Source organism: Podarcis cretensis (assembly GCF_951804945.1).
Source record: "Podarcis cretensis genome assembly, chromosome: 9".
NCBI lineage: Eukaryota > Metazoa > Chordata > Lepidosauria > Squamata > Lacertidae > Podarcis > Podarcis cretensis.
In genome coordinates, this window is record NC_137178.1 from 36379959 (window position 1) to 36405619 (window position 25661).

At 43.3% G+C, this 25661-nt stretch overlaps 1 protein-coding gene across 1 annotated transcript in view; it reads right to left on the minus strand.

Moving 5' to 3' along the window:
- The window catches only part of ELF2 (E74 like ETS transcription factor 2), a 44335-nt gene extending 21218 nt beyond the window's left edge, over positions 1-23117 (minus strand). Inside the window, exons 1-3 of the mRNA XM_079989498.1 lie at positions 22822-23117; positions 5617-5848; positions 4652-4817 (exon numbers count right to left, since the gene is read on the minus strand). Coding sequence (XP_079845624.1) covers positions 4652-4817; positions 5617-5691 — 241 coding nt within the window. The 5' untranslated portion in view covers positions 5692-5848; positions 22822-23117. The remainder of the gene's footprint in view (positions 1-4651; positions 4818-5616; positions 5849-22821) is intronic.
- Between the last annotated feature and the right edge of the window lie 2544 nt (positions 23118-25661).

Consider the following 25661-nt stretch of genomic DNA (forward strand, 5'->3'; position numbering starts at 1 on the left):
CAGCTTCAAGTAGGCAGGTATGTTTCGCTGCATCAAGCCATTACTTTGATTATGTTCAGTATTCAAAAAGGAAAACACTAATATAATTTTTAAAGATTGTTTCTCAAACCTTAAAAGCAGATTGTGTTTTAATGCCTCACAATTTTTTTACTGTCCATGTTCTAATATGAACATGTCTTTTGGGCGTGTGCTACAGAATAATCCTTTATTGCCCCCAGTGGCACAGTCGATCAGCACATCTGGCTCTTAACCAGAAGGTTGGTAGTTCAAGCCCACCTAGGTAGGGATGGCTGTGGACAGGATTCCTGCACTACAGGGGATTGGAATAGATGACGACCCTTGGGATCCCTTCCAACTCCATTATTCTACAATTCTATACAATAAAACAGTATGTTCAAATACATTTTTAACTTTTGGAAGAACTTTTATAAACCCACTTAAGGTTCAAACATAATTATTTTTAGAAAGCCTACTATAGAAAAAAAAGAAATCCCAAGTATACCATCTGTACACACCCAGTGGAATGCATTCCTTTAAAAAAGAGCCACCCACTCCATGCCAAATCACAAACTACTTTTGATATTTCCCTCTCAGTTGCAATACAGCATGCAGAAGTGCTGCTTGAGAAGCTCAAAGGCTCTCTTGGGTGTGCAGTTCTTTAAACGTTGGCCACAGTTATGTCAGAACCTATAACCTTGCTTCATGCAGAAGAAATCTACTCTGAGAAATTGCTGACACCATTTGACCTAAGTGAAGCACAATAGTAGCTGCTATAGATAGAAGGAAGTATTTTCCTTCAAGCGTGTTTTTCAGGATTCTTACTAGCTTACCTCAAAGCAGGAACTAAAGTGATGGAACTTTAGGGATGGGAAGAGAGAGATTTTAAAGGCCAACCCTGCTGTATCAGACCAAAGACCTATCTAGTCTAGCATCCTGTTTCCCACACTAGCCAACCAGATACCTATGGGAAGGAGACAAGTGCCACAGCCCTTTCCCACGGCTGTTCCCTAATAACTAGTATTCAAAAGTGTGCTGCCTCTGTCTTCCAGTCCAAGGGCACAATCTAGAGTTGTGCATGGCTAGTTCAGATAGCCATTTTTCTCTCTACCTCATTTCTAGCAGCATCCTCTCCATACCATATCACAAGCTCCTCTTTATGTCTCGAGAATTTTTGAAATAAGTATGGCATGTTGCATGATGGGATGAGGAGAGTGTTGGCTGGGACCAGGCTTGCTGGCAGGGGTGGATTTAGGGCTGTGTGAGTGGTGTGCACACACCGGCAGCTGAGCCAAGGGGACGCCAGCTCAAATCCTGGTAAGCAAGGCGCTGGACTTTGGGAAGGAGGTGTGAGGCTGTGACTCGATCCTTCTTCTCAAAGCTGGGTGCCTCTTTACCTGCCTTTGTGAGTGGGATTTTGGCCTTGCACAAGACACCATAATACCCAAAGTCCGCCACTGTTGCTGGATATCTTGAGTAAAATACAATTCTCACCTAACTGTGGAATCTGGAGTATGCTATTTTGGTGAAGATCTACAAGCAATGCTTCTGAATGCCAGATGCTGGAAACCACAGGAGGCAAGAGTGCTCTTCTGCTTGTTTCCTGCTTGCTGGTTTCCCACAGGCATCTGGTTGGCCACTGTGAGAACTGAATGCTGGACCAGATGGGCTATTGGCCTGATCCAGCAAGCAATTCTCGTGTTTTTATTCCATCAAGAGACCATAACTGATCACACGATTAAGTGAAAGGAATTAAACCGATAAAAATCCAAATCTTACTAATGGCAATACATTTCCAAGCTAAGCTCAAGGTATTACTGTTAGTTTACAAATCCCTAAACAACCTAGATCCAAGTTACCTGAAAGAGCACCTTGTACCTTACACACCACTCAGATTACAGAAGTCACTTGGAGAATCCTTCCTGACTGTTCCAGTTATCACAAATTAACCTAAACATTTCATTTCTACAAAAAGTTTTAGCATAGTGGCATCAGTACTATAAAACACTGTTCTAATTGAAATCAGACAGGTACCTATATTCTTAACATTTCATTACACCTGCATTTCTTTGGTTAAGCACTTATAAATAATTTGATTCAGTGTTGGTCATTCGTTTTGTATTTTATGATGTTATAAGAATTTTATTGTACATTGTTACACAATTTTTTAAATGCTGGCCATTTATAAATTCACTCATGAATAAATAAATGCAGATTTATTTACTCATTGTACTAAGTCAAAATAGATTTATAAGCCAGCCATACTTTCTATGAGTACACTAGTCTTTTAGCACATTTAAAACAGAAGCATAATATAGAAATAAAGCCACAAATGCCACTGGAACTTTCGTCTCCATAAAGTATATTTACAGTGCTAAAAATCTATCAGAGAGCAACGAAGATTAAAAATATCTTGTTAGAATTTAGTTTATAGTCCTAATAAATTCACTGCCTTGCTTTTAACCAATACATTGAGTTATTAATTTAAGTCTTGCTTACACATTGAAAAGCATAAATGAAGGTGTATTGAGGATACCAAAGGAAACAGCTTTTTAGCACTTACTTTATAAAAGTGCAAATCTCCACTCATAGTTAAGAGTTCATATTTGACATTTTCATTTCGTCTCATAGTTAAGAGTTCATATTTGACATTTTCATTTCGTCTCATAGTTAAGAGTTCATATTTGACATTTTCATTTCGTGTCATAAGGTAATGTGAAGTAGTTCCTACCATAGTAACACCAACTAGTTTTCCACTTCCCCTTCCCTTGCCCTCCTCCAAAAGCAGGTTGAACCATACTGACACTGATTAAATGAGAACTGTTGGCTAGATAGCCATTGTTTTCATTATTAAAAGGGAAACCTCATAATCTTACCCTAAAAGACAAGCTATCTACTGGACTGGTATACAAGCTGTAAAGAAAAGCATATCCTAAGCTTATTCAGATTTTATGCAGGAAAGATAAGTTAGCACATTTGTGCAATATGCAGAGCAACAAGCCTAAAGACAGGATATTTTCTACTAAATGTATTATTATTGAATTATTTCAAAGGTATAGTTCCTGAATCAGATTTGGAAATGGCAGTTGATCTACTAATTGCAGCAGAAATGGTAACTGACAAAGGAGGAAGAGTATAGCACTGCCAAACTCAGATTGCTTTGAAAAAGCTGGAACCCCATCACACTAATGAATCTTACATATTCCATTTTTGCTATGTTTGGGAATGATACCCTGTATCCATATAATTTACTTGCACTGTAAAATGATATAATAATGATGTTACTGGGTTGAGCATATATATATATATATATATATATATATATATATATATATATAATTTATTATTTGTACCCGGCCCATCTGGCTGGGTCTCCCCAGCCACTCTGGGCAGCTTCCATAAAAACCAAAAATACACTAAAATATCACAGATTAAAAACTTCCCTGAACAGGGCTGCCTTAAGATGTCTTCTGAATGTCAGGTAGTTATTTATTGCTTTGACATCTGATGGGAGGGCGTTCCACAGGGCAGGCGCCACGACCGAGAAGGCCCTCTGCCTGGTTCCCTGTAGCTTTGCTTCTCGCAATGAGGGAACCGCCAGAAGGCCCTCGGCGCTGGACCTCAGCGTCCGGGCAGAACGATGGGGGTGGAGACGCTCCTTCAGGTATACTGGGCCGAGGCCGTTTAGGGCTTTAAAGGTCAACACCAGCACTTTGAATTGTGCTCGGAAACGTACTGGGAGCCAATGTAGGTCTTTCAAGACCGGTGTTATGTGGTCTCGGCGGCCGCCCCCAGTCACCAGTCTAGCTGCCGCATTCTGGATTAGTTGTAGTTTCCGAGTCACCTTCAAAGGTAGCCCCACATAGAGTGCATTGCAGTAGTCCAAGCGGGAGATAACTAGAGCATGCACCACTCTGGCGAGACAGTCCGCAGGCAGGTAGGGTCTCAGCCTGCGTACCAGGTAGAGTTGGTAGACAGCTGCCCTGGATACAGAATTGACCTGCGCCTCCATGGACAGCTGTGAGTCCAAAATGACTCCCAGGCTGCGCACCTGGTCCTTCAGGGGCACAGTTACCCTATTCAGGACCAGGGAGTCCTCCACACCAGCCCGCCCCCTGCCCCCCAAAAACAGTACTTCTGTCTTGTCAGGATTCAACCTCAATCCATTATCCGCCATCCATCCTCCAACCGCCTCCAGGCACTCACACAGGACCTTCACCGCCTTCACTGGTTCTGATTTGAGAGGTAGAGCTGGGTATCATCTGCATATTGATGGACACCCAGTCCAAACCCCCTGATGATCTCTCCCAGCGGCTTCATATAGATGTTAAAAAGCATGGGGGAGAGGACGGAACCTTGAGGCACCCCACAAGTGAGGGCCCAGGGGTCTGAACACTCATCCCCCACCACCACTTTCTGAACACGGCCCAGGAGGAAGGAGCGAAACCACTGTATAACAGTGCCCCCAGCTCCCAGCCCCTCTATATATATATTCCCCTTCAACAGACCTGCCTCCTCCCCATCTCCTTTTCATTAGCTGTTCCCATTAAATGGAAGGGGGAATCATCATGTGCAATTAAAACAGTAGTGATGCATACCAGCTGATTAATGTTTGCATCCTTGGGGGGGGGGGGGAGTAAGAAAAGAGGTTTACCTGTTTTCACAGTTTCTGTCTCGATTTCCTGTTCTTCTGCAACATCTTGAAGAAGGTAAGTTTCATCATCATAAACAAAGATCTGTGCAGCATATCCTTGTTCAACTCTGGCACTTGGTACTGGCTCTACAATCACTGCTGGATATTCAGAGACTGGCTCATTCTCCTGTAGAGCACAGTAAGAGAGTGTGTTGCCATCCTAATCCAAATAATCCCTTCCATTTTCCCTTTAGTGACTTGATGTCTTTCATAGAATATTAAATAAAAAGTATGTATTTAAAGGATTACAAATAAATTTAGGTATATCTGTAGGCAGAATGGGGTGGAGAGAGGGATACAATGTAGAGACAGATACAATGTATCAACCACTAAAACAAAGCTCATCAGAAACACACCATGAGCCACAGTATGCAAACATTGTTGCATTTAATTAACAAGCAGCCTATCATTTCCATGAACTTTGGCACTTACCAAGATATATTATTACAGGAATAACTAGAAATGACATTAAGGGTTTATTCCAAAGTTGCACAATTTAAAGTCCTATCAGTTTCAATGTGATAAACATGTAGCTCAGATCTGGGCCTTTCATCACTGCTCATTCCTTTACCTTGCCCACGTATTTGAATGTTTTTAACAGATGTGTGTAATTACCAACTTATCTTGGAAGCAAGGTAGGCAAGTTCTTGTTTTTCAAAAACTGCAGTAATTCTCATAGCCCGCATATGGCTTCAGAGACTGTTCTAAATACCAAGTTATTTTAATGAATCTAGCACTTACATTCAAATAAATGCTCTGAGGCACATTCCCCCAAGTCAAAACCTGTAATCTATTTGACACAACAGTTCTCTTTTCTCTCTGAGCATGAACTAGGGCATGATCCTCTCCCATTACATGTTTCATTTGTATCCACAATTAGCATTTACAAAGATCACATGAAGAAAAGCTGTACATCATTTTCTGACCTGGCCTTGAATTTGTACTCCATTGCTGTCAAACTCAAGACCTGAGCCTCCACTGTCAACTGCTGCTGATGTCATGGTGCATTCCCTGGGAAGATTCGAAGGCTAGTAGCAAGATATGTAAATCTTCTCAATGATGTTAACTGGTAACACAGAAAGCTTGAGATACAGGAACTTCGTAAACCGAGTAGAATCTTTGCAAAATCAAAGTTCTTCCCTTCTGGTGCCACAAATCCTGAAAGAGGGAGCATAAAAAACATTGGTATATGCAACTATTTTGAATGCTACTGCTTATAGAAATGTGTTAAAATTGTACATGAAAATAGGGCATCGGTTGACACTAATATGATCAAATAATACAGCTGTCATTTGTAAAATGTAGCCTTCCCTATTCTGGTGGCCTCTATATGTTTTGGACAAGAAGTCCCATCAGCCACAGCCAGCATGGCCAAAGGTCAGGGATGATGGGAGTTGAACCTGGAGGGCACATGGCTGAGGAAGCCTGCCTCTGTTTGCCATCACATGACAGTTCCAAAGTTTATACTTATGTGGAGAACTCATTCCCTTGCAATAAGTTTAACTATACAAGAATTACTTCAATTTTCAGCTACCCTTGTTTAGCTTACGTTTTTCATGCTTTGTTATTATTTCAGGAGCTGCATTTTCATAAATTGTTGCTTTTATTAAACTCATACAGTAGCTGTGACCTGACCTGCAGACTTTTCAATAAATAAATGCCAAATTATTCATATCCTGTGCACATGAAACCAAGCAATCTTATCTAGCTACTGCTTGGTGTAGAGCGCTGAGCTGGATCTACTACTGATATACTTCATAAGGTTTCCCCTATATTCTTACATATTTTTAAAATACTTGAATACCAACCACACTGTCTTCAATGAAATTCTAATTACAAAGATTGTCATTTACAAAAGGGAAGGATAAAGGACTCCCAACACAAATCCCTGCCACCCCCATTGCAACTGCGTCAGCAGCAAAGAAAGGCTGTCTCCTCTGTATTAAAAAGGAACAGGGAAAGCAAACCTGGGCTCAGAAAGAGCAGGTGAAATAGGAATTTATTCTGAACCCAATTCTCCTCACCTACTTGCTTCAGGAACAGAAGCTAGTTGTCTCTTGCTGCTGAAGCAATTAAAGGTGATGGCCAAGACGCTCCCACTGAAGCCTGTTAGCACATCTTTCCCACTGTTGTCCAATCTGACAGTTTACTGTGTTGACTACAGGAGAAGCATGCTGTGCAAGACAATTTCCTGTCACAGCAGGCCCAGGGCTAGTGTCTGTGCACTACCCTTTACTGCCAGGCATATTCCTTGGCAGCATGCATGAAGTTGAACTGTGGTACCTCAGGTTAAGAACTTAATTCATTCCGGAGGTCTGTTCTTAACCTGAAACTGTTCTTAACCTGAAGTACCACTTTAGTTAATAGAGCCTCCCGCTGCCACCGCGCTGCTGGCACACAATTTCTGTTCTAATCCAGAAGCAAAGTTCTTAACCCAAGGTACTATTTCTGGGTTAGCAGAGTCTGTAACCTGAAGCGTCTGTAACTGAGGTACCACTGTATATGTACACTCCTTGCTTAAGGGAATTCAGGGTTATGAAACATACTACAATGAGTAAAGACTATCACCTATCCTATGATCAGTTTGTTTACACATCCCAAAATGTTTTCTGGTTTACGAACACAAGCAATCTTGTGGAATAAAGTAGCTCCTCTGTGATACATTTTAGAGGGTATGTATGAGAAGACACATAGTTTGAGAAGCACTGGACTACCTGATGTGGTGGACTGGCATTTCCCCCAACCCCAATATGCCAGGGACTAGTACCATATTTGGTCCCTGAAGTGTCCCATCCAGCCAGGGCGGCAGCGGAGTTGTTGTGGACCGGCAACCAATGCCACGTGAACCATCACTGGTCCATGGACCACCACTTTGAGTAGCAATGGCATAGCCTATTGCCTTGCACAAGTAATCTTGCACAATTCTTTGGTTACAAAACTTTTTGGAAAAAGCACCTTGGGCTCACTACAAATCAGAATGTTGAGATCTTAACTTCAATATTTTTAAAGAGATCTTAAACTGAAAACCAAAAGCACTTAAGGAGAGCGGCTAAAAGGAGCCTGCTAAGAGCTGGAAAGGGTGAATTTGGTGTGTATCGCCCCTCAATAGACCAGAAACAAAAGCGTAACACCTTGCAAGGTTGTTGTCCTGCTTTTATTTTGAGATTAGAATGGTACACAAGGAAAGTGACAAGTTGCAAGCATCAGCAGTTATATGAGAAGTCAAAGGCATTGCTAGGCAAAAGCTAAGACACTGAACCAACAAGCTCCCTACAGCTTCCTTTTAAATGAAGGAATGCCCGCTGCACATCATTTATCGTGGCAAGCAAATGGGCATTCCTCCTCATGGGCTGACTAGCTGAGGTTTGTGCACACTGATGTCCCTATGTTCTAAGTGACAGAGATGAGGACGGTGCCAGCTTGGCATCATATTTACCCCCAGCTCCCTTCCTTGAAGGAAGAAGCACTGGAGGGTGCTCCTCAGCAGCAGAAGCTAAGGAGGTGCATGTCCCAGTGGTAACAGGAGAGACTTCTGAGAGTTTCCATGAGCAACTCTCAAAGGGCAGCTCTCAACTCCCTAACCAGCTGGGACCCTCTGCTGGATCAGATGTCTCTTGGGATTCAGAATCCATGACCACCGCCCTACTGGGACCCACTCCAGCATCCTCTAGCTTTCACTCCTCAAGCTCCTCCCACTCTTCAGGGTCAGACCACACTCTCCATCATACCTCCACAAACTCCTGACAAACTCACGACAGTTGGGTACTTCTGGAAGCAATGAAGGGGTTACTGATAAAGAACTCAAATGACCAAACATTTAGCATCAAATTTCAATGGCAATTTCCTGCATAAGTTTGAATCCTAAGTACAGTGCAGAATTGTGTATGTAAAACTCTGAACAGAAAACTGCCCAGAATTAAACAATAGTGGGATTGACTGAATCTTGCATTTTGTGACAGCCTCTGAGTCACTGCTTTCAAAAAGGTGTGGGGAATGATTTCTGTTTTCCTCTGACGTCACTGTTTACGATCTCCATCCAGAAAATCTCACAGAGGTGTGTGTGTGTGTGTCTGTGTGTGTGTGTGTGTGCGCGCGCACACACACACACACACACACACACACACCCTACCTGTAACTCAAGATAAAACTTCATAAAGTCAGTGCTTTTTTTCTAAAAGAAAATGTTTAGGGGTACTCTCATTTTGACTCAAGAAAATCCCCATTTTATAGTTCAAATTTGGAAAAATAAATACAGTAAATGGACAAAAGTCCAAAGATTTACAAAATGTTTAGGGGTATGCGTACCCCTGCGTCGTCATCCCCCCCCCCCCCGCAGAAAAAGCACTGCATAAAGTACATATGAAGTCCACAAAAGTCTTTAAGTTTCTACAAGGCTTTGTTGTCTTGTTTTGTTTGAATAAACCACAATTTAAACTAATTGCAGGTCTATGTAGCAAGTGGTGGTTAGTTTAAACCTGGAAGCTGATAGTTTTGATCTCTTCCTCTGACACATGCTGGAAGGTAGTGGGAGTACAACTTAAGTAGCTTTGTTCACATCAGCAAGTACCTTCTATGCCAACTTTTAAACACCTGCTGAAAACTTTTCTATTTTGCCAGGAATAGCCTAGTCAGGCAATTAAGGGTACAGTACATCCCCAAAAATGGTCTACTGATGCTTGTTGTTTATTTCTTTTTGCTTTTAATTTGCTTTTAACTTTTTATGATGTTAATGTTCAATTTTGTTTTTATAGTGTTGTAAACTGCTGTGATATATTTTTACAATACTCCAGTATATAAATATTTTTATAAATAAATAATAACACAATTTTTCCCTCTACTAAAAACATAGTAAGATGGAAGGAAAAAAGAGAGATAAAATTCACACATTTCCTGATATTCCAATAGCTTTCTCACTCTTGAAAAATACATACTACTTTAAAATAGATCAAATTTCCAAACCAGCAACAAGCACAGGGGATACATCAAAAAACCAGATTACTTGCCATCTCAGCAACAGAAGTTGACAAAATGCCACACACACAAAAACCAGCAGAGAATTTGTTCTCAACAGTTTTGCCATTTGGGTACATATCTTCTTATTCAGGTGCCTAAAGATGACCTATTCTCTGGGAAGTATGTTTGAAGTCAAGAGAGAGATGCTTACAGCTAGCACATGTTCACATTACTGTTTTTTCCACATGCATCTTTTAATGTAAGTCACTTTCCATTACTTTGAAAGAGAAACAACTAAAATAACATAAATCTGATAGTATATGTTATAATATGTTATAATAATACAGTGCATTCAAACTGCTAGTTTTTGAAGCTGCATTCACACATTCACCACAATTTAGATCAATCCTGTAGTTTATTAACAAATAATGTTGTTTGATATGTTTTATCTCAAACCAGCTTTAATCCAGCTAGAAAACTGAATGAGAAGCAAGCAGTAATGTAAAATACTCTAGCAGCCATAGCTATCAACGTTTCCTTTTTTTTAAAGGGAAATTCCCTTATTCCGAATTGGATTCCTCACAAGAAAAGGGAAAAGTTGACAGCTATGCTAGCAGCTGTCACACATGCACAGGTGACAGCTTAATGTGAGTTCTGAGAGAGTTGCGACAGCTAGGGAACCCAAAACATCATCCATGTTGGGTGAAAACATATCTGCCCCATCTCTGATGTCACCACCACCACCATGCAAATGTGGCCTGAAATGTAGTGTGAGGGAAATTACCTCACTGTGTTCTAAGCTGCTAATGTGAACATACAGTAATGTATTTTGAGGTATACTTTTGGCCCCAGTTTGAGTGTCAATTACTCAGTTTGGGGGCAGCACAAAATGTAGGATTGGCAGCACAAAACTAGCACAAAACCTTGGCATCAGTTTGGAGGGGACCCAAAATTTTGGGGTCACATCTTAATGAAGCTCGAGTTATCTACAGCCTGACTGGAGTTGTAAGGCCAGAAAGACTGAAGCAACAAAGGATGATTCTTTGAAGGCATGCTTAATTTTTAATGGACTGCTTAATAGTTTGCATGGATAATTAGCTGAGGAGATAGTTATGGCTACACTTTATTTGTGCAAAATCTGCTCCTAAAGAGGAAATAGCAATTTTAAAAACATGTGCTTCCAAACACTACTCAGAAAGAAACTTGGAGAAGGTGGCTTCTATGCTGGAATCTTAGCATGTGATATGCACAGAGTAAGCCCCATTGAACTCAGACTGACTTTTTTTTTTAGTATACTTGAATACGATCAGACTATCAGTAGGCAGGTAAAGATTTGAATACAAGAGCCTATGGGATTCCTTAGCCTGAGAGACAACTTCACATACTGCTGGAAAAACATGCGGTGTTCCTTTTTCTTCCTCTACAGTTAGTCTGAGTCTTAGCAAGGAATGATCCCTGCAGCTGGGACTCAGAGTGGTTATTAACCCATATCCTGGATTCTTCGGAAGTGTGACTGAGCGATCAAATTTTGTCAATATATCGTACAAGACAAGATGTTTTCCTCTCCCCCTTTCCTGAGCAATACCCTCAAAGGGAAAAGAACTGAAGTTATCAAGCTCCGTACTGTTTACACTACACAAGATCTGTTGAAGCAGAAGAGATACAAATCAGATGCCTTTTATGGCTTCTGGTTGCCCCAAGTGATGCAAAGCCCAAGGTGAGTCCCTCAAGGTCAGACACAACTGTTCTCTCAGTAAGTGTAATTAGCATTTGAAGACTAAATCCCTTTTTGTAACTTACATAAGCTTCAGTTCGCATAAGCCATTAAATTCCACTAAGAAATCAAGCACTCTATAGGGGAAATAGAGTAAAAGTAATATTAACGTTTGCTTGGAAATACAGGCAACTTTCCGTTTATGCATGGGTTGCGTTTAGAGGCACCATGCACATCAGCGGGACGCACACAAGCGCCCTTGCTGTGCAGAAAATGACACACATGTCAGCAGTCACACAAATACTGAATGTGCACAAATAAGGAATTGCCTGTATATAAAAACTAGGCACAGATCAAAAACTCCTGCCAGACTCCAAGGCTGTTCCCATGGAAAAATTACAACCCGGAAGTCATCACAGGAAAAGCTACTCCCTCCAAAGACATACTATCACTATGGCCACCTCTGAGTTATCTGGTTTAAATTTCATACTATGTACCCTCCTCCACCTGACCCACTATGCACTGCTTCCAGACATTGATTCTGAACATAAAAACACCTAGGTGTTCAGTGACTAAAATATAGTGTTAGATGTCAGCCTGTTGATGGTGCATCATTCCAACACTGCAAATTATCTCACCCAATAGTTTCATATGGATGTCAAACAAAATCAGAACCAACACCAATCCACTTGGGACTGAGCAACAAAATGTCTAGAGGGCTGAGGTAGGATCCCTAGTAACCACATTCTGCATTTAACAGACACAAAAGATTTGAACCACTGGAGAAAAAGACTCATTACCCCATTTAAGAACTGAAGTCATTGCAAAACAGCATAATTAGCAGCATCTGCAACACCAAAAGCTGCTGAGCATTTGACTACTATCAACACTCCTGCATTGCCTCAAGATGAAGATACTCTCCTACTGCAATCATATACTCCCAGCGCTTCTCCAGGAAAAGGGAAGCTAGATGCAGACAAGTCTAAAGGTAGTTAAATCATCACTGCATACTTATATATTTATTATTTTACTTCCTGTGTTTATGAGATGCCTTGTAAATTAAATTATCTAGGCCAGTGGTTCCAAATTGGTGGTCCATGTAACCCACCTAGGGGATCTGTGGCACCATTTATATAACAAAAACTACCATAGAAATTTCAAAAATTTCAAAAATATGGGGTCCATGGCTTGGCTTTTTAAAAACAGGGCATCCACAGTACTTAGCTATTTGGGAACCACTGATCTAGACAATATTCATAATAACAATAAACAGTTAAACTGTACTGCTTGAGACACAAACCTGCAGAAAAACCAAATACAAATAATGGTGACTTCTTGAGAAAGTGACAAACCACTACCTTCTTAAGGACTAATAGATCACTATCCTGCTCTCTAGGGAGACATTACACAATCTATTGGTTGTTCCTAACTGACTTTAATATCCATGAGAGTCAAGGTATGTGGGGTGGCCTTCACAGTATCAGGCAACCAGTACCCTTAACAGAATTGTTGTGTTCAAGTCACAGCATAGAACTAAGAAAGGACAGAGATAATCACTGGCTCACCTTTTGGTAGAGAACATTATTGGCATAGAAGACCCTTCACTAACCAGAAGAAACCCGCTGGATGTATTCAGGGGATATAATTGTGGCCAAAAAGGAAGGTTTCATTGCTGACATCACTCAACTCATGGGCCTGCTAACAGACTCCACTGCATGCTTCATCAGATTCAGCCAGTCTTTCAACAGCACTGCTCAGGAAGTTTAATTTTACACTACTCCTCACTAAACCAAACGACCAAGTTGACCCAAGTGGATCAGTCTCCAATGGTGGACCATCTCCATAAGTCCCCCATCAATCTGAAGATGTGGAAGCCTGTTTTACACAGGAAAACAGTAATCACCAGAACCAATCATGACAATGTGTTGCTATCAATATATGCATAATATTTTAGGTTTAACTTTTCATCTGCATTGGTAGAGGAAGATACTAAAAACAAGACAGGGATGAGAAAAATTAGAACACACATTTTTCCTTATGGTCCAACTGTGTGAGGCAGTGAGGACAAAGAACACTCAAATATTTTTTCTTTCAGAATGAAAGTATAGCTATTTTCAGAGGGGTAGCTTTGTTACTGTGCTAAAGCAAAAGAATAACGAAGACATGAGCTTCTGTAGGAGAGCCATTTTTTCATCATTACTGATGATTTAGAGTAAAACTTCAAAGAGTCTTGTGGTACTCTAAAGACTAACAAACGTGTGGATTAAAGTCCACTTCATCAGATGCATGTTATACCAGCTTGGAAGGTACATAGCTGTAGGGGGTGGGGAATAACGTATTTACATAAATGCATTATGTGGATGTTCCATTTCTGTTTTTCTCTTTGGAAAAAAGAGGGGTTTTTTTTTTCCATTTCTGCTCAACAGTCCTGAGCCAAAAAGAATGTGACCTTCCTTTTTGTTTACCACAGTAATGAGTGTGTCTATTTGCTACCACCATGCTCAACAGGACTTACTCTCATGTAAATGTGCAGAGATTACAGGCCAAGCAGGGCTTGTTGCTGAATAAATATACATAGGCTTGGGACTGTTAGGAGGCATCCTTGTGCAGGTCTATTTCAAACACTGGGTATCTTTGTAACCAAGTGTTCAAATAAAACAAACGTTTTATACATGCAAAATTTAAAGGATTTTATATCCCTTTGAAACCACTGGGATTTAAAGGGGCTAAAGTGGATTGCACTGTACCACCATAAATACTCCATAAATACAACAAACCAGGTATTTCAAAGTAGTATTTTACATGGCAACTACTATATACATTATGAACAATGAATTTCATATCCTTGAGATAAGAAACAGAGGATTTGATACTACCACATAGAAATTTTTTTCTACAAAAAAATAACAAATTTGTTCACCCATTCAAAATCTCCAGAAATTTCACATCTCTGACAAAGAAAATGTAAATGAAATAACAAAGAGTAAATTAAAATTAAGTCCATAGTCTATATACCCATCATTATGACTTCTCCCCAAGAATGACCTGCTGACAAATTGGCTACAATTATCATGCAAAAAAGCAAAGAAAATGAAATTGAGGTTTATATAAAACCCATAGAAATAAAATTGCCTCCCCTTGCTTTAGATTCATTTTCCCCAAAAGACAGTTAAGTACAGTAGCTTGTTTTTTGAAGACAGTGGAACTTTAGATAGATAGATAGATAGATTAGATAGATTCTTTATTGTCATTACACAAGTGCAACATTGCACAGTGCAACGAAATTGGATGTCATCCCTTAAAAAAACAACAAAAGCAAAACAGCAACAACAACCAAACAAACCACATTCCAGCCACACCCACACCCACACCCATCAAACTCCCAGGTCACACTATCGAGTTACAGCATTCAAAAAGGCCACAGCTCTTGGATAGAAACTATTTTTCAGTCTATTTGTCCTTGACTTGATGTTTCTATATCTCCTGCCAGAAGGCAGTAGTGCAAACAGACTGTATCCCGGGTGAGATGCATCCTGCAGGATGTTGTTTGCTTTCCTAAGACAACGGGAACCGTACAGTTCTTCCAAAGATGGGAGAGGATGACCAATAATCCTTTGGGCTGTGGTTATGACCTTCTGGAGCACCTTCTTCTCCCTAGCTGTACAACTGGAGAACCAAGCACAAATACAGTATGTGAGAATGCTCTCTATGGAGCCTCGGTAGAAGGACACCAGCAGTTTCTCACTCAGATTGTTCTTCTTTAAAAGTCTGAGGAAATAAATTCTCTGCTGAGCCTTCTTCACCAGAGCAGTGGTATTTGCGCTCCAAGTCATGCCCTGATCGATAGTCACTCCCAAAAACCTGAATTCCGCCACCCTCTCCACCCGTTCCCCGTTGATATACAAGGGCTGAATGACCGCCTTTTTTGTCCTGTAATCCATCACCAATTCCTTGGTCTTAGCTGTATTAAGAGCCAGATTGTTCTCTCCACACCAAACACAGAGCCGCTCCACCTCGTCCCGATAGGCGGACTCATCCCCTCCTGAAATGAGCCCCACCACCGTAGTGTCATCAGCAAACTTGATGATTTTGTTGCTGGAATAGATGGCTGTACAGTCATACGTATAGAGAGTAAAGAGCAGGGGACTCAACACACAACCCTGTGGTGAGCCGGTGTTAAGGCTAAGGGCTTTGGACATATGTGACCCTACTCTAACCCTCTGAGAACGTTCTGACAAAAAATCCAAAACCCAGAGACAGGTGGAGTTGGAGAGTCCAATCGCCTCTAGCTTGGACACCAGTCTATGGGGGAGGATAGTGTTAAAAGCAGAGCTAAAATCCACAAACAGCAGCCTCACATAACTCCCCGGCTGCTCCAGATGGGACAGAGCAGCATGGAGAGTGGTGGTGATAGCGTCTTCTGTGGATCTATTTGCCCTGTATGCAAACTGGTAGTTGTCAAAAATTGGTGGAAGACAGGAAATAATGTGACGGCGTACCAGTTTCTCAAAGCACTTCATGATGATTGGAGTCAGTGCAACTGGTCTGTAGTCATTCAAACTACTGATTGTGGGTTTTTTAGGCAGAGGAACAATAGTTGACGACTTCAGGCAGGGTGGGACAATAGACTGGTGTAAGGACTTGTTGAAGATCTTAGTAAAGACCCTCGCCAGCTGATCCGCACAGCCCTTCAACACCTTTCCAGTGATGCCATCAGGTCCAGCAGCCTTCCTCGGATTCACCATCCTCAATACCTGTCTCACCTCGTGCTCCTCTACAGTGAATGAGGGGCCCCTATGGGCTGGTGGCTGTAATACCGACGTCTCAGGTGGCTCCCTCTCGAAGCGAGCAAAGAAGAGGTTAAGCTCCTCCGCCAGCAAAGGGTCACCGTCGACAGCACCAAGGTTAGGTTTATAGTTGGTAATATGCTGAATCCCCTGCCACATCTGTCTTGTGTTGTTGCTCCTTAAATTATCCTCAATCCTCTGTCTATAATCCAGTTTCGCCCGTCGAATACCCCTCTTCAAGTTTGCTCTTGCCACACTGTAAAGCTGCACCTCGCCCGACCTGAAAGCCCTGTTTCTTTCCCGCAACAGGCATTGGACCTCTCTATTCATCCAGGGTTTCTGATTGGGGTAAAACCGGATGGATTTATTTACTGTGACAGTGTCTGTGCAGTGATTGATATAGCACAGAACTGCCGCCGTGTGCTCCTCCAGGTCTGAACGATCGAAAATATCCCAATTGGTTCTCTCAAAACAGTCCTGCAGCTGGTGAATAGCACCTTCAGGCCAGATTTTAACAGTCCTTGATATTGTGGGAGCCCGTTTCCTGAGTGGGATATATGCTGGTACCAGGAACAGAGACATATGGTCGGACTGGCCCAAATGTGGCAACTGTAAAGCCCTATAGCCGTGATTTACATTCGAATAAACTTTATCCAGTGTCTTGTCCCCTCTTGTGGGACATTTCACATGCTGATAGAGCGTTGGGAGCACTGTTTTAAGTTCAACATGGTTGAAGTCTCCCGCAATGATGTGCACAGCTTCAGGATACTTGTCTTGCTGGCTGCTGATAAGGCTCTGCAGGCATCCCAAAGCCAAGTTGGCATTAGCATCTGGTGGCACGTACACACCAGTTAGCATAACAGCTGTGAACTCCCTAGGGAGATAGGCTGGTCTACATTTAACAGCTACAAATTCCAAATCTGGTGAACAGTGACTGCCCACAGTCTTAGAATTTTTAGACCAGCACTTGTTCACATATACACACAGCCCCCCTCCTTTGGTTTTTCCGAAGTCCATGCTTCGGTCATGACGATGTACCGCACAGCCTTCCAACTGAATAGCTATGTCTGGTATGGACGGTTGAAGCCATGTTTCAATGACAAATAAAACGCAGCAATCTTTTACAAGGCTGTTCTTTGCTGCCTGCAGCCTCAATTCATCCATTTTGTTGGCAAGAGATCTCACATTAGCAAGAAATATGCTAGGGAGTGGTGGTTTAGATGGACTCCTCTGCAATCTTACCAGGACGCCGGCCCGACAACCCCTCCTTTGCCTCCTGTCTCTACGCCGCCTTCGCCTCCTCCCTGGAGGCATAGTAATCCATGGAGAGCCCGGTGGCCTGGCTACTCCCACAGGAACGGTATCTGGGCGAAAATAATCAGCTCTTACAGCTTGTTCACACTGTAACCCGACCTTCAGAAGTTCCTGCCTGCTGTAAATCTTTCTTGCCCGGCCAGACATACTCAGAACAAGTAAAAATAAACAAAAACAAAACGCTGAAAAACAAAGGGAGAGCACTAAGCCACAGCGTCTGTGCGCACCGCCATCTTGGCTGACAGTTGATGACAGTTGATAGATGATAGATCTAAATAATCAGCTCTTACAGCTTGTACACACTGTAACCCGACCTTCAGAAGTTCCTGCCTGCTGTAAATCTTTCTTGCCCGACCAGACATACTCAGAACAAGTAAAAATAATAAAAAACAAAACAAAACGCTGAAAAACAAGGGAGAGTACTAAGCCGCAGCGTCTATGCGCGCCGCCATCTTGACACCTTGACAAATAAAATTGCCTCCCCTTGCTTTAGATTCATTTTCCCCAAAAGACAGTTAAGTACAGTAGCTTGTTTTTTGAAGACAGTGGAACTTTAGCTCTTTTGTTAAGTCGAATCATTATTAGCTATATACCGGTACCTTATCTTTGGTAAAAACTTGAAGCAGCATGTACCCTGCACGCACAAGGTCAAACTTAACCACACAGAAACTTTAAAGACACACACAGAGAAAGAGAGTGTGTGTACTGCCTGTTGACTATAGATATTTGGATTTGGTTTTATATAAAAAAATTAAGGCCCACTGCAGTCTTCTGTTTTTCATTTCTAAATGCAGGGTATTCAAATTAATAGCTATTGTTTTCATTCCTACAGATGACTGGTGGTTCAGGAATCAAAGGCAGCTTGTACCAGTGGCACCTGTACTGTTGCCTTTTTGTTGTTGTTTAGTTTTTAACAAATATAAGAGTTATCAGACTCTTGTACCACCAACAGCTGCAGAGCAGAGATAATTTCAGCAGTGCAGCATCTCTCATCCCTGCAAGTTACATCTGCTGAAATCTCCCCCTTCTACACAGCTGTTAAAGTTGCAGGAGCCCTGCTATTCTCATTTGCCCCTGATCATCCTAGAGAAAAAGAAAGACATATGCAATAAATAATGTAAACTGGGTCTCATATTACAGGTTGGGATTAAAGGTCGGTCTTGAGTATGCTATGACTGAAGAATACTGCCACAATGACATACCAATGTAATAAAGATGTATTTCAAGACAATTGCAAAACTGTATGGATATAACACAAGGAGAATTGCATTTCAGTGTCAGACACTGATGATTACTTTAATATTCAGAAAATTGTACAGTATCTATAGACACACTGCTTGATTTTTTTTATTTAAAAAGAACCCTCCAAGAGGTTCACAAAAAAACATTAAATTTGTTTGCAAAAAAAGTTACAAACAAGTATACAAAACATTCAAAAGATTAATTAAAATCAACAATGGCTAAATAGATAAAATGTGTATATTTTCCACATGTCTGATTAGGCTTCCCTAAACAAATATGTTTTAAGCAGGTGCCAAAAAGAGTATAACAAAGGCACCTGATGTCCATAAGCAAAGAGTTCCAAATGTAGGTGCGGCCACACTAAAATATCCAAGTGTGGAACAGGTATTGCATGGCACCTTTAACATTGTCAGTTCTGCAGATCATAGTGGTTCAGTGAGCATATATAGAGTAAGGCAATCCTAATAGTAACACCTTGAACTTAGCAACAGGTAACCAGCACAGATTTATATGCTGTCAGAGTCTCACTCCTGTCCACAACAATGCTGTAGCACTTTGCACTAACTGCAGATCAAGCACAAGGGAAACTCCAATAGCCTGCATTGTAGTAATCCAATCCAATCCAACTACTGTGGTCAAGCTCTCCCAGAGTCCAGCTGCACCAGTTGCAACTGGTAAAGGGTGTTTCTAACCACGGAGGCTACCTATGCCTCCAGTGACAAAACTGGATCCAGAAACACCCCCAAACCGTATCTGCTCCCTCAGGAGGAGTACAAGCCTGTCAAGGGCAGTCAAGTGTCCAATTTCTCAGCCACAGGAGCCACTCAACCAATACCTCTGCCTTGCTAGGATTCAAGCTCTATTTATTTCCCCTCATCCTTCCCACCACTGCATCCAGGCACCAGTCCAGGGCCCACACAGCCTTTCTTGATTCAGGTGTTATAGAGAAACAGAGATTAGTATTATCAACATACGGATGGTACCTTGGCCAAAAACTCCAAAGACCACTTGCAGCAGGTTCATGCAGACATTAAGCAGTGCTGGAGACAGAATAGTGTCCTGTAGCACCTCATAGTGTAACTTTCAAGTGATTGAAAAGCACTGTCCCAGTACAGCACTCTGTAATACAGTGTCGCCGCCAACCTCCCCACCCCCCAGTTCCCATGCCACAGAGCCAGTCTAGCAGGGTAACCATGGCCAATGGTATCAAAAGCCACAGAGATCAGGAAGCAGAAGAAAGATAGAACTCTTGTCCTACTCTCTGTTAAAGGTCATCCTATGTACATGCACACACCTACTACCAGTTGTGGTTGGGATGAAAAAGTTATCATTTTAGCTGGTATCTACGGAAGCAAGAGTGGGGCTACGGAAGCAAACTTGCATGGGTGGGGGTGGGGAATGGGTAGCATAACAGATGCAACCCTTACACTAAGCTGCATTCAAGCTGCACAAAAGTCAGTGGTTTCTATGAACTTTTCTCTCCAACCCCGTCTAAACAAGTAAGCTTCCTCGCAGTTCAAGGACACATTCCAATCAAGTAAAGCAATTGGGGAGGTTGAATAGCAGGGCCAGTCAGAGGCATGACCTAGGGAGAGTCCCAAGGACTGGAGAGAGATGGCTCCCCCAGACAGAAGGGTCCCACTCCTGTACCAAAGCTGGGCTGCATTCAAGTTCCATTGATTTCAATAAGAATTATACCATGACTAAATGCTTTTGTTGGGACCCAAGTGTAAGTCTGGATCCAACACTCAATTTATGGTTCATTTCTGCTCAAGGTATACAGATAATGTGCATAATGGTTTGTTTTAACTAATAATAATATTTTTTTAAAAAAACAGCATATACTGATACAAACACAAGAGCAACAAAAAAAGATGCAAACAAGTGAATCACATGAACAAAGACAAGAAAACTGGACTTAAAGTTTGTTTTAAAATTGTTCTAATTGCTTGATAAATCAGCCTCAGCAATACAATTTTATACACATGCTGACACATGATTTTACAGAATATCCTTAAGTGACAGATGCATTTTCTTCCATCCAAATATTCCAGTAGCACTTGAAAAATTAAAGTAGAGATCAATGTCATTGATCTCTATTGTCAACACCACAATTACAACTGTCATGAAATTTAACACTATTTGTATGCCTATATGCTATAGCTGATACTGTACATCTCTTGCACAGCCTGCATGCTAAACTACTAATAATTACTTTGAAATTCAAGTCTCTTGTCATCTTACATCTATTTCAAAATAATTCTTTCAATCCTTTAAAATATAATTTAAATGTACAAGAAGGAGGTCCACTTTCATTATGATTTCTTCGTCTCAATCCTTTACAATTTACTTCAGCAACATGTGGATATGAGCAAGTACTTCCACGAAACAAGCCCCACAAAATAATGACAGCTGAAAAGAGTTGCAACTATATGAGGTGCAAATCTCCCACCTCCTTCCAGAAACTAAGGACTACCGGTTCCTTTTAGTTACCAGTAGTACTAGGTCGTTTAGAAGAAGTGAGATTTCCCTCTCAGGTCTCATGACCACCACCAACAACAAAGGCAAGCCATCGCTTCATCGAACTACTCGACTAATAAAGCACCTCTATCAAACAGCTAAGAGAACATGTCAGGACATATTTACAACAGCTCCTCCCTTAAAATACCGTCACGTGCAGAGGCCAGTGCTCCACATCCGTTCTTCGTAGACGTGGAAAATATTTGTAAGCCACGCGGGTACAAGGTTGTTTTTGTTTTGTTTAACGGGGGGGGGGGGCAATCTATCTTTCACAGCCACGAAGGAAAGCGCTCTGATAACAGAAGCAGCCTTAACCGACGCTCCACCAAGGATGTGCATATGCAAGTCTTATCCGGGAAAGGGAGGCAACCTCGACACCAGAAACTGAAAGTAAAGGCTTGCGGGGGAGGGCGGAGAGGCCAGCAGAGCCATCCCAACTGACAGGGGACGCGCGGATGGAGCTGCCTCCCTTCCAGGCAGCGGCGGCGGCGGCGGCAGCGATGGCCTCGCTTACCCCACACATCCCTTCCCTTCCTAGAACCATCAACAAAGCCGAGCTAGCACGGATGGCGGGGGGTGGGGGGAGGTGGGGGTGGGGTGGGGAGGGGACGACTTTCTAGTACTGTACAGTGTTTTTCAGATACCCTTTTGAGCTTTGTAGGCAATTCCTTCCGATGTCTCCCCCCAGCACCACCACGACTCATGTATCCCGCAAATATTCAAATGGATTTTTTTTTTTGGGGGGGTGAGGGGAGAGAAGATGACACTGTTTCTGCACTCCAGCCCCAGACAGACCCAAAAAACCAAAAACCTGACAGACCAGCTTTCCCTCGGCTTAATCGCACATCCCTCAGAGGATTTCCCTTCCCCGTTGCCATTCCCCTCCACTTGCACGCAGCATACACAATTGCACAATCGCTCGGCGAGGAAAGGGAGGGGTCCCGCAAGGACTCCGAGGGGACTTTCCAGGGCCAGTCTATGCCCAGCCTCCCTCCCCTGACCCGGGAAGACTTCCATTTACACACACACACACTTATATAAGCCGATGGAGGGATGGCACTGACAAGAGCAGGGTCTCCCCCTCCCCCCGCCCCCCGCAACTGAAGGGGGTCCCTTCGGGGATTTTCCAGCCTGCGCCCGGCGTCCCTTTGCCCGCCTTGCGCTGTTCGTGCTTCCAGGTCACAAACGTGAAGAGGGGAAAAGACACGGGTGCGAGGACAAGAAACCAGTTATCTCCCCTCCCCCCCCAACCAAAAAGACTCCGGTCTTCCCGATCAGGTCGACCCTAATGATGGGGCGGGGGGGCCGAGAGAGACCTCCGTCCCTCGACTTCCCATCTACGGGCCCATCCGCTCTTCAAGCGGGGCGGGCGAAGCCAGGGGTCTGTGCCCCTCAGCCGCCACCGAGGCCGGGTTTCAGCCCCGGAGCTCCCGCTGCCATTTCTCCGCGGGCCGAAAGAGCTCCGCAACGTCGCCTCCGACGGACAGGAGCGCGTCGGGGGCCGAGGAAGAGCCGAGTGACCCCCGGGACTCAGCCCTTCGCTTTCCTACCGCCGCCTCCCCCCCCCCCCCCGCCCAGCCAGTGCTTCCCTCCCGCCTTACCTTGTTTATGTGTCAAAGGGAAACGTCACGTCGCCGCCGCTCTCCCCTCTCTCAGGCCGAAACAGCGGCGGGAGGAAAACAGCCGGCAGCAGCAGCAGCAGCGGCGGCAGCAACAGCCAGGAGAAAACCAGCTCGCGAGGAGGCGGAGGGAGAGAGGGAGAGACGGAGAGGGAGGGCAGCTCGCTCGAAGCAGCAGCAGCAGCAGCAGCCGCCCAACGCCGGGGGAGGAGACACGAGGAGCGGGAGGAGGGACGGAGGGAGGGATCTGCGCCCGAGAGATACAGCCTCGGCTGCCCGCCCTCCTCCTCCTCCTGCCCGGCGCAGCGCGCGAGGGCGGCCCTCGGCCTCCCCTTCTGCACATGCTCGCGCACCTCGCGCCCGCCCCGTGGCCTGGCTGGCGGCGACCGCCGCTCCTGTATGCACTGTTGTTCTTTTCGCCCAGCAGCAGCAAACTGGCCCGGCTGGGTAGGCTTTTATGATCCTTCTCTCTGTCTCGCACAAACTGACTGACTGACTAGCTTGCTGCATCCTGAGGAAATGCAGGTTCCATCTAGGGTGGCCCCCTGTGTGCCCCGTCTAAAATTGCCCAACTGCCCCCCACCCACAAGGCAGCCTTAAGGGAGAAGATAGCTCTGAGGAACCCGTTTGTTTGCAGGGAGTGGGATTTAGCGCAGGCATGCTTGGGATTCTTATTTATTGAATTTATATACCGCCTTTCATCCAAAGATGCCAGGGCGGTTTACTGCAATGAGAACACAAAATAACAATAACCAATACGTCTCATTAAACTTGTATGGGAATTAGGTCTGAGTGGGCAGGTTTAGGATCCTACTGCATAGCTGAAATCCATGGGAAACCTCAGGCCTAGGGTCTGGATGCAGTCCTCCAGGACTTCATATTTGTCTAGTTCTGGAGACTTTCTGCAGGAAGCACCCCGCCCTCAGAGCTTGATCCCTGCCCTCCTTGAGTGCTTTTGCTTGGATGGAATGTGTCCTTAAGTTGTAATGGGTGTATAGAAATATCTGCCTTTTACATGGCTGGGCTGTGAGACCTACTGTTCAAATGTAAGAGTCGCATATGTTGGCTCCACCATCTCTTGTCTCTGGCCCTACCCATAAGTAGGCATCTGATTCCCAGAAAGTTACCCACAAGACCATGCTTTACCCACCCTCAGGGTAAAAAAAGGCTCTGGTTATATGCTGTTACTTGGAAGTAGCACCTTTGGTCCCAGCAGAACACATTTTGTATAAACATGAATAGGCTTTGGCTGCACAGCTGTGTAGAGAATTTGGACTTTGGGCAGGTACTAGAGGCATTTAACTGTTGCTACTTTCCCTTCGTTTTAATCATAAGTGCTTCATCTGTTTGAGGTCAATATGCTAGTCATCCATTAAGCAGAGGACCTACTCCCAACTGTGTTGGCCATCCACCTGTGGAATGATGTCAAATCCTCGCTGGCATCAGCCTGCAGAAAGTCCCCAAATGGGAGGGGTTGGGCAGGGAAGGGCTGAGACAGCCCTGGATCCCAAACTAGCCCCACTATCATCTCCTGATGGCATCAGGCTTGGTGATTTGCCTGTCCCAGCTGGCATGAGCTGTATATTGCAGATGTCCTGACACACTTTAAAGTCCCGCAATTCCCTAATTGGGGTTTGAATTGCAGTCAGCCCTATGCGGTAACCATTTCCATTGTCTACTGAGGACTGTCTCATACAATTCTACACCTGCCTGTTCAGGAATTTAAAAAGAGGCATACTCCTAAGTAAGGGGGTATATCAGAAAATAAGTCTTGTTGAACTCAGTGGCACATAAGAAGATCACACATCAGTAAAAGTATTTTTATTTATCTATAAAAAGAAGCTTGTTTGAAAAATGATGAGTGGCCCATTGTGACTGAGAGATTGGGTGGCCAAGTGAAAGAGGATGGGACTCTTGCACGTTCAATAGTTATACAGAAGAGGAAGCTTCAATTGATGAAGTTTGTTACTCAAGCTAAATTTGCTGAAATCCCCTCTTCTGCACAGCTGTTAAAGGGGCAGGAGCCCTGTCTTTAAAGCTCTTAAAGGGGCAGGAGCCCTCTCTCCAGATTGTATCGCATTACAAGATTCAGATCCCAGATGCCGCACTGCAAGTTGCAGCCTTGCTTAGTGCCTAGGCACCTTGAAAGGCGTTTATATGTTCAGGTGCTGTTCCAGGGCGATGACCTTGAAGCTCTGACTACGAGTTCAGTTTCTTCCTGTGCCCTTGCCATCTGCTTTCTGATCTACCCACATCCTATCTACAGAACAATATTTCATCAGTCTCTTTGTTTAAGGATTAGGCCAACTGATAAGGTGTCAAGGACATTGACCTTAAACCAGGAAATCTGCAGAGAATTGGAATCTTTCAGAGATTTGAGTGTCATCTCTGTGTGCAAAATCCTTTTTAAATAGTCTCGTAGGAGGTTTGATGTAGTTAGACGCAGCCTTTCCAAACCTTGTGTCCCCAGATGTTGTTGGACTACAAGACCCATCATCCCTTACCTGGTCCTGATAGGCACGATGGACGTTGTAGTCCAACAACACCTGGGCACCTAAAGATGAGAAAGGCTGTATAGTGTGTTGAACTAGGACCAGGGAGACCTCACTTTATGTAAAAACTATCTCTCAGCCTACAGCACCTCACAAAATTGTTGTGAAGATAAAACAAATGGGCCAAACTATGCCATTCCTGCTACATATCAAACAGCTGCCATCTCTGTTATCTGTTTGATAATATCTGTTACCCTGTTGAAGGCCTTTCTTTTCTAGCAAGACCTTTAAGTAGAGATTTCTTTCCCAGTCTGTATTTGTGTTGGACTT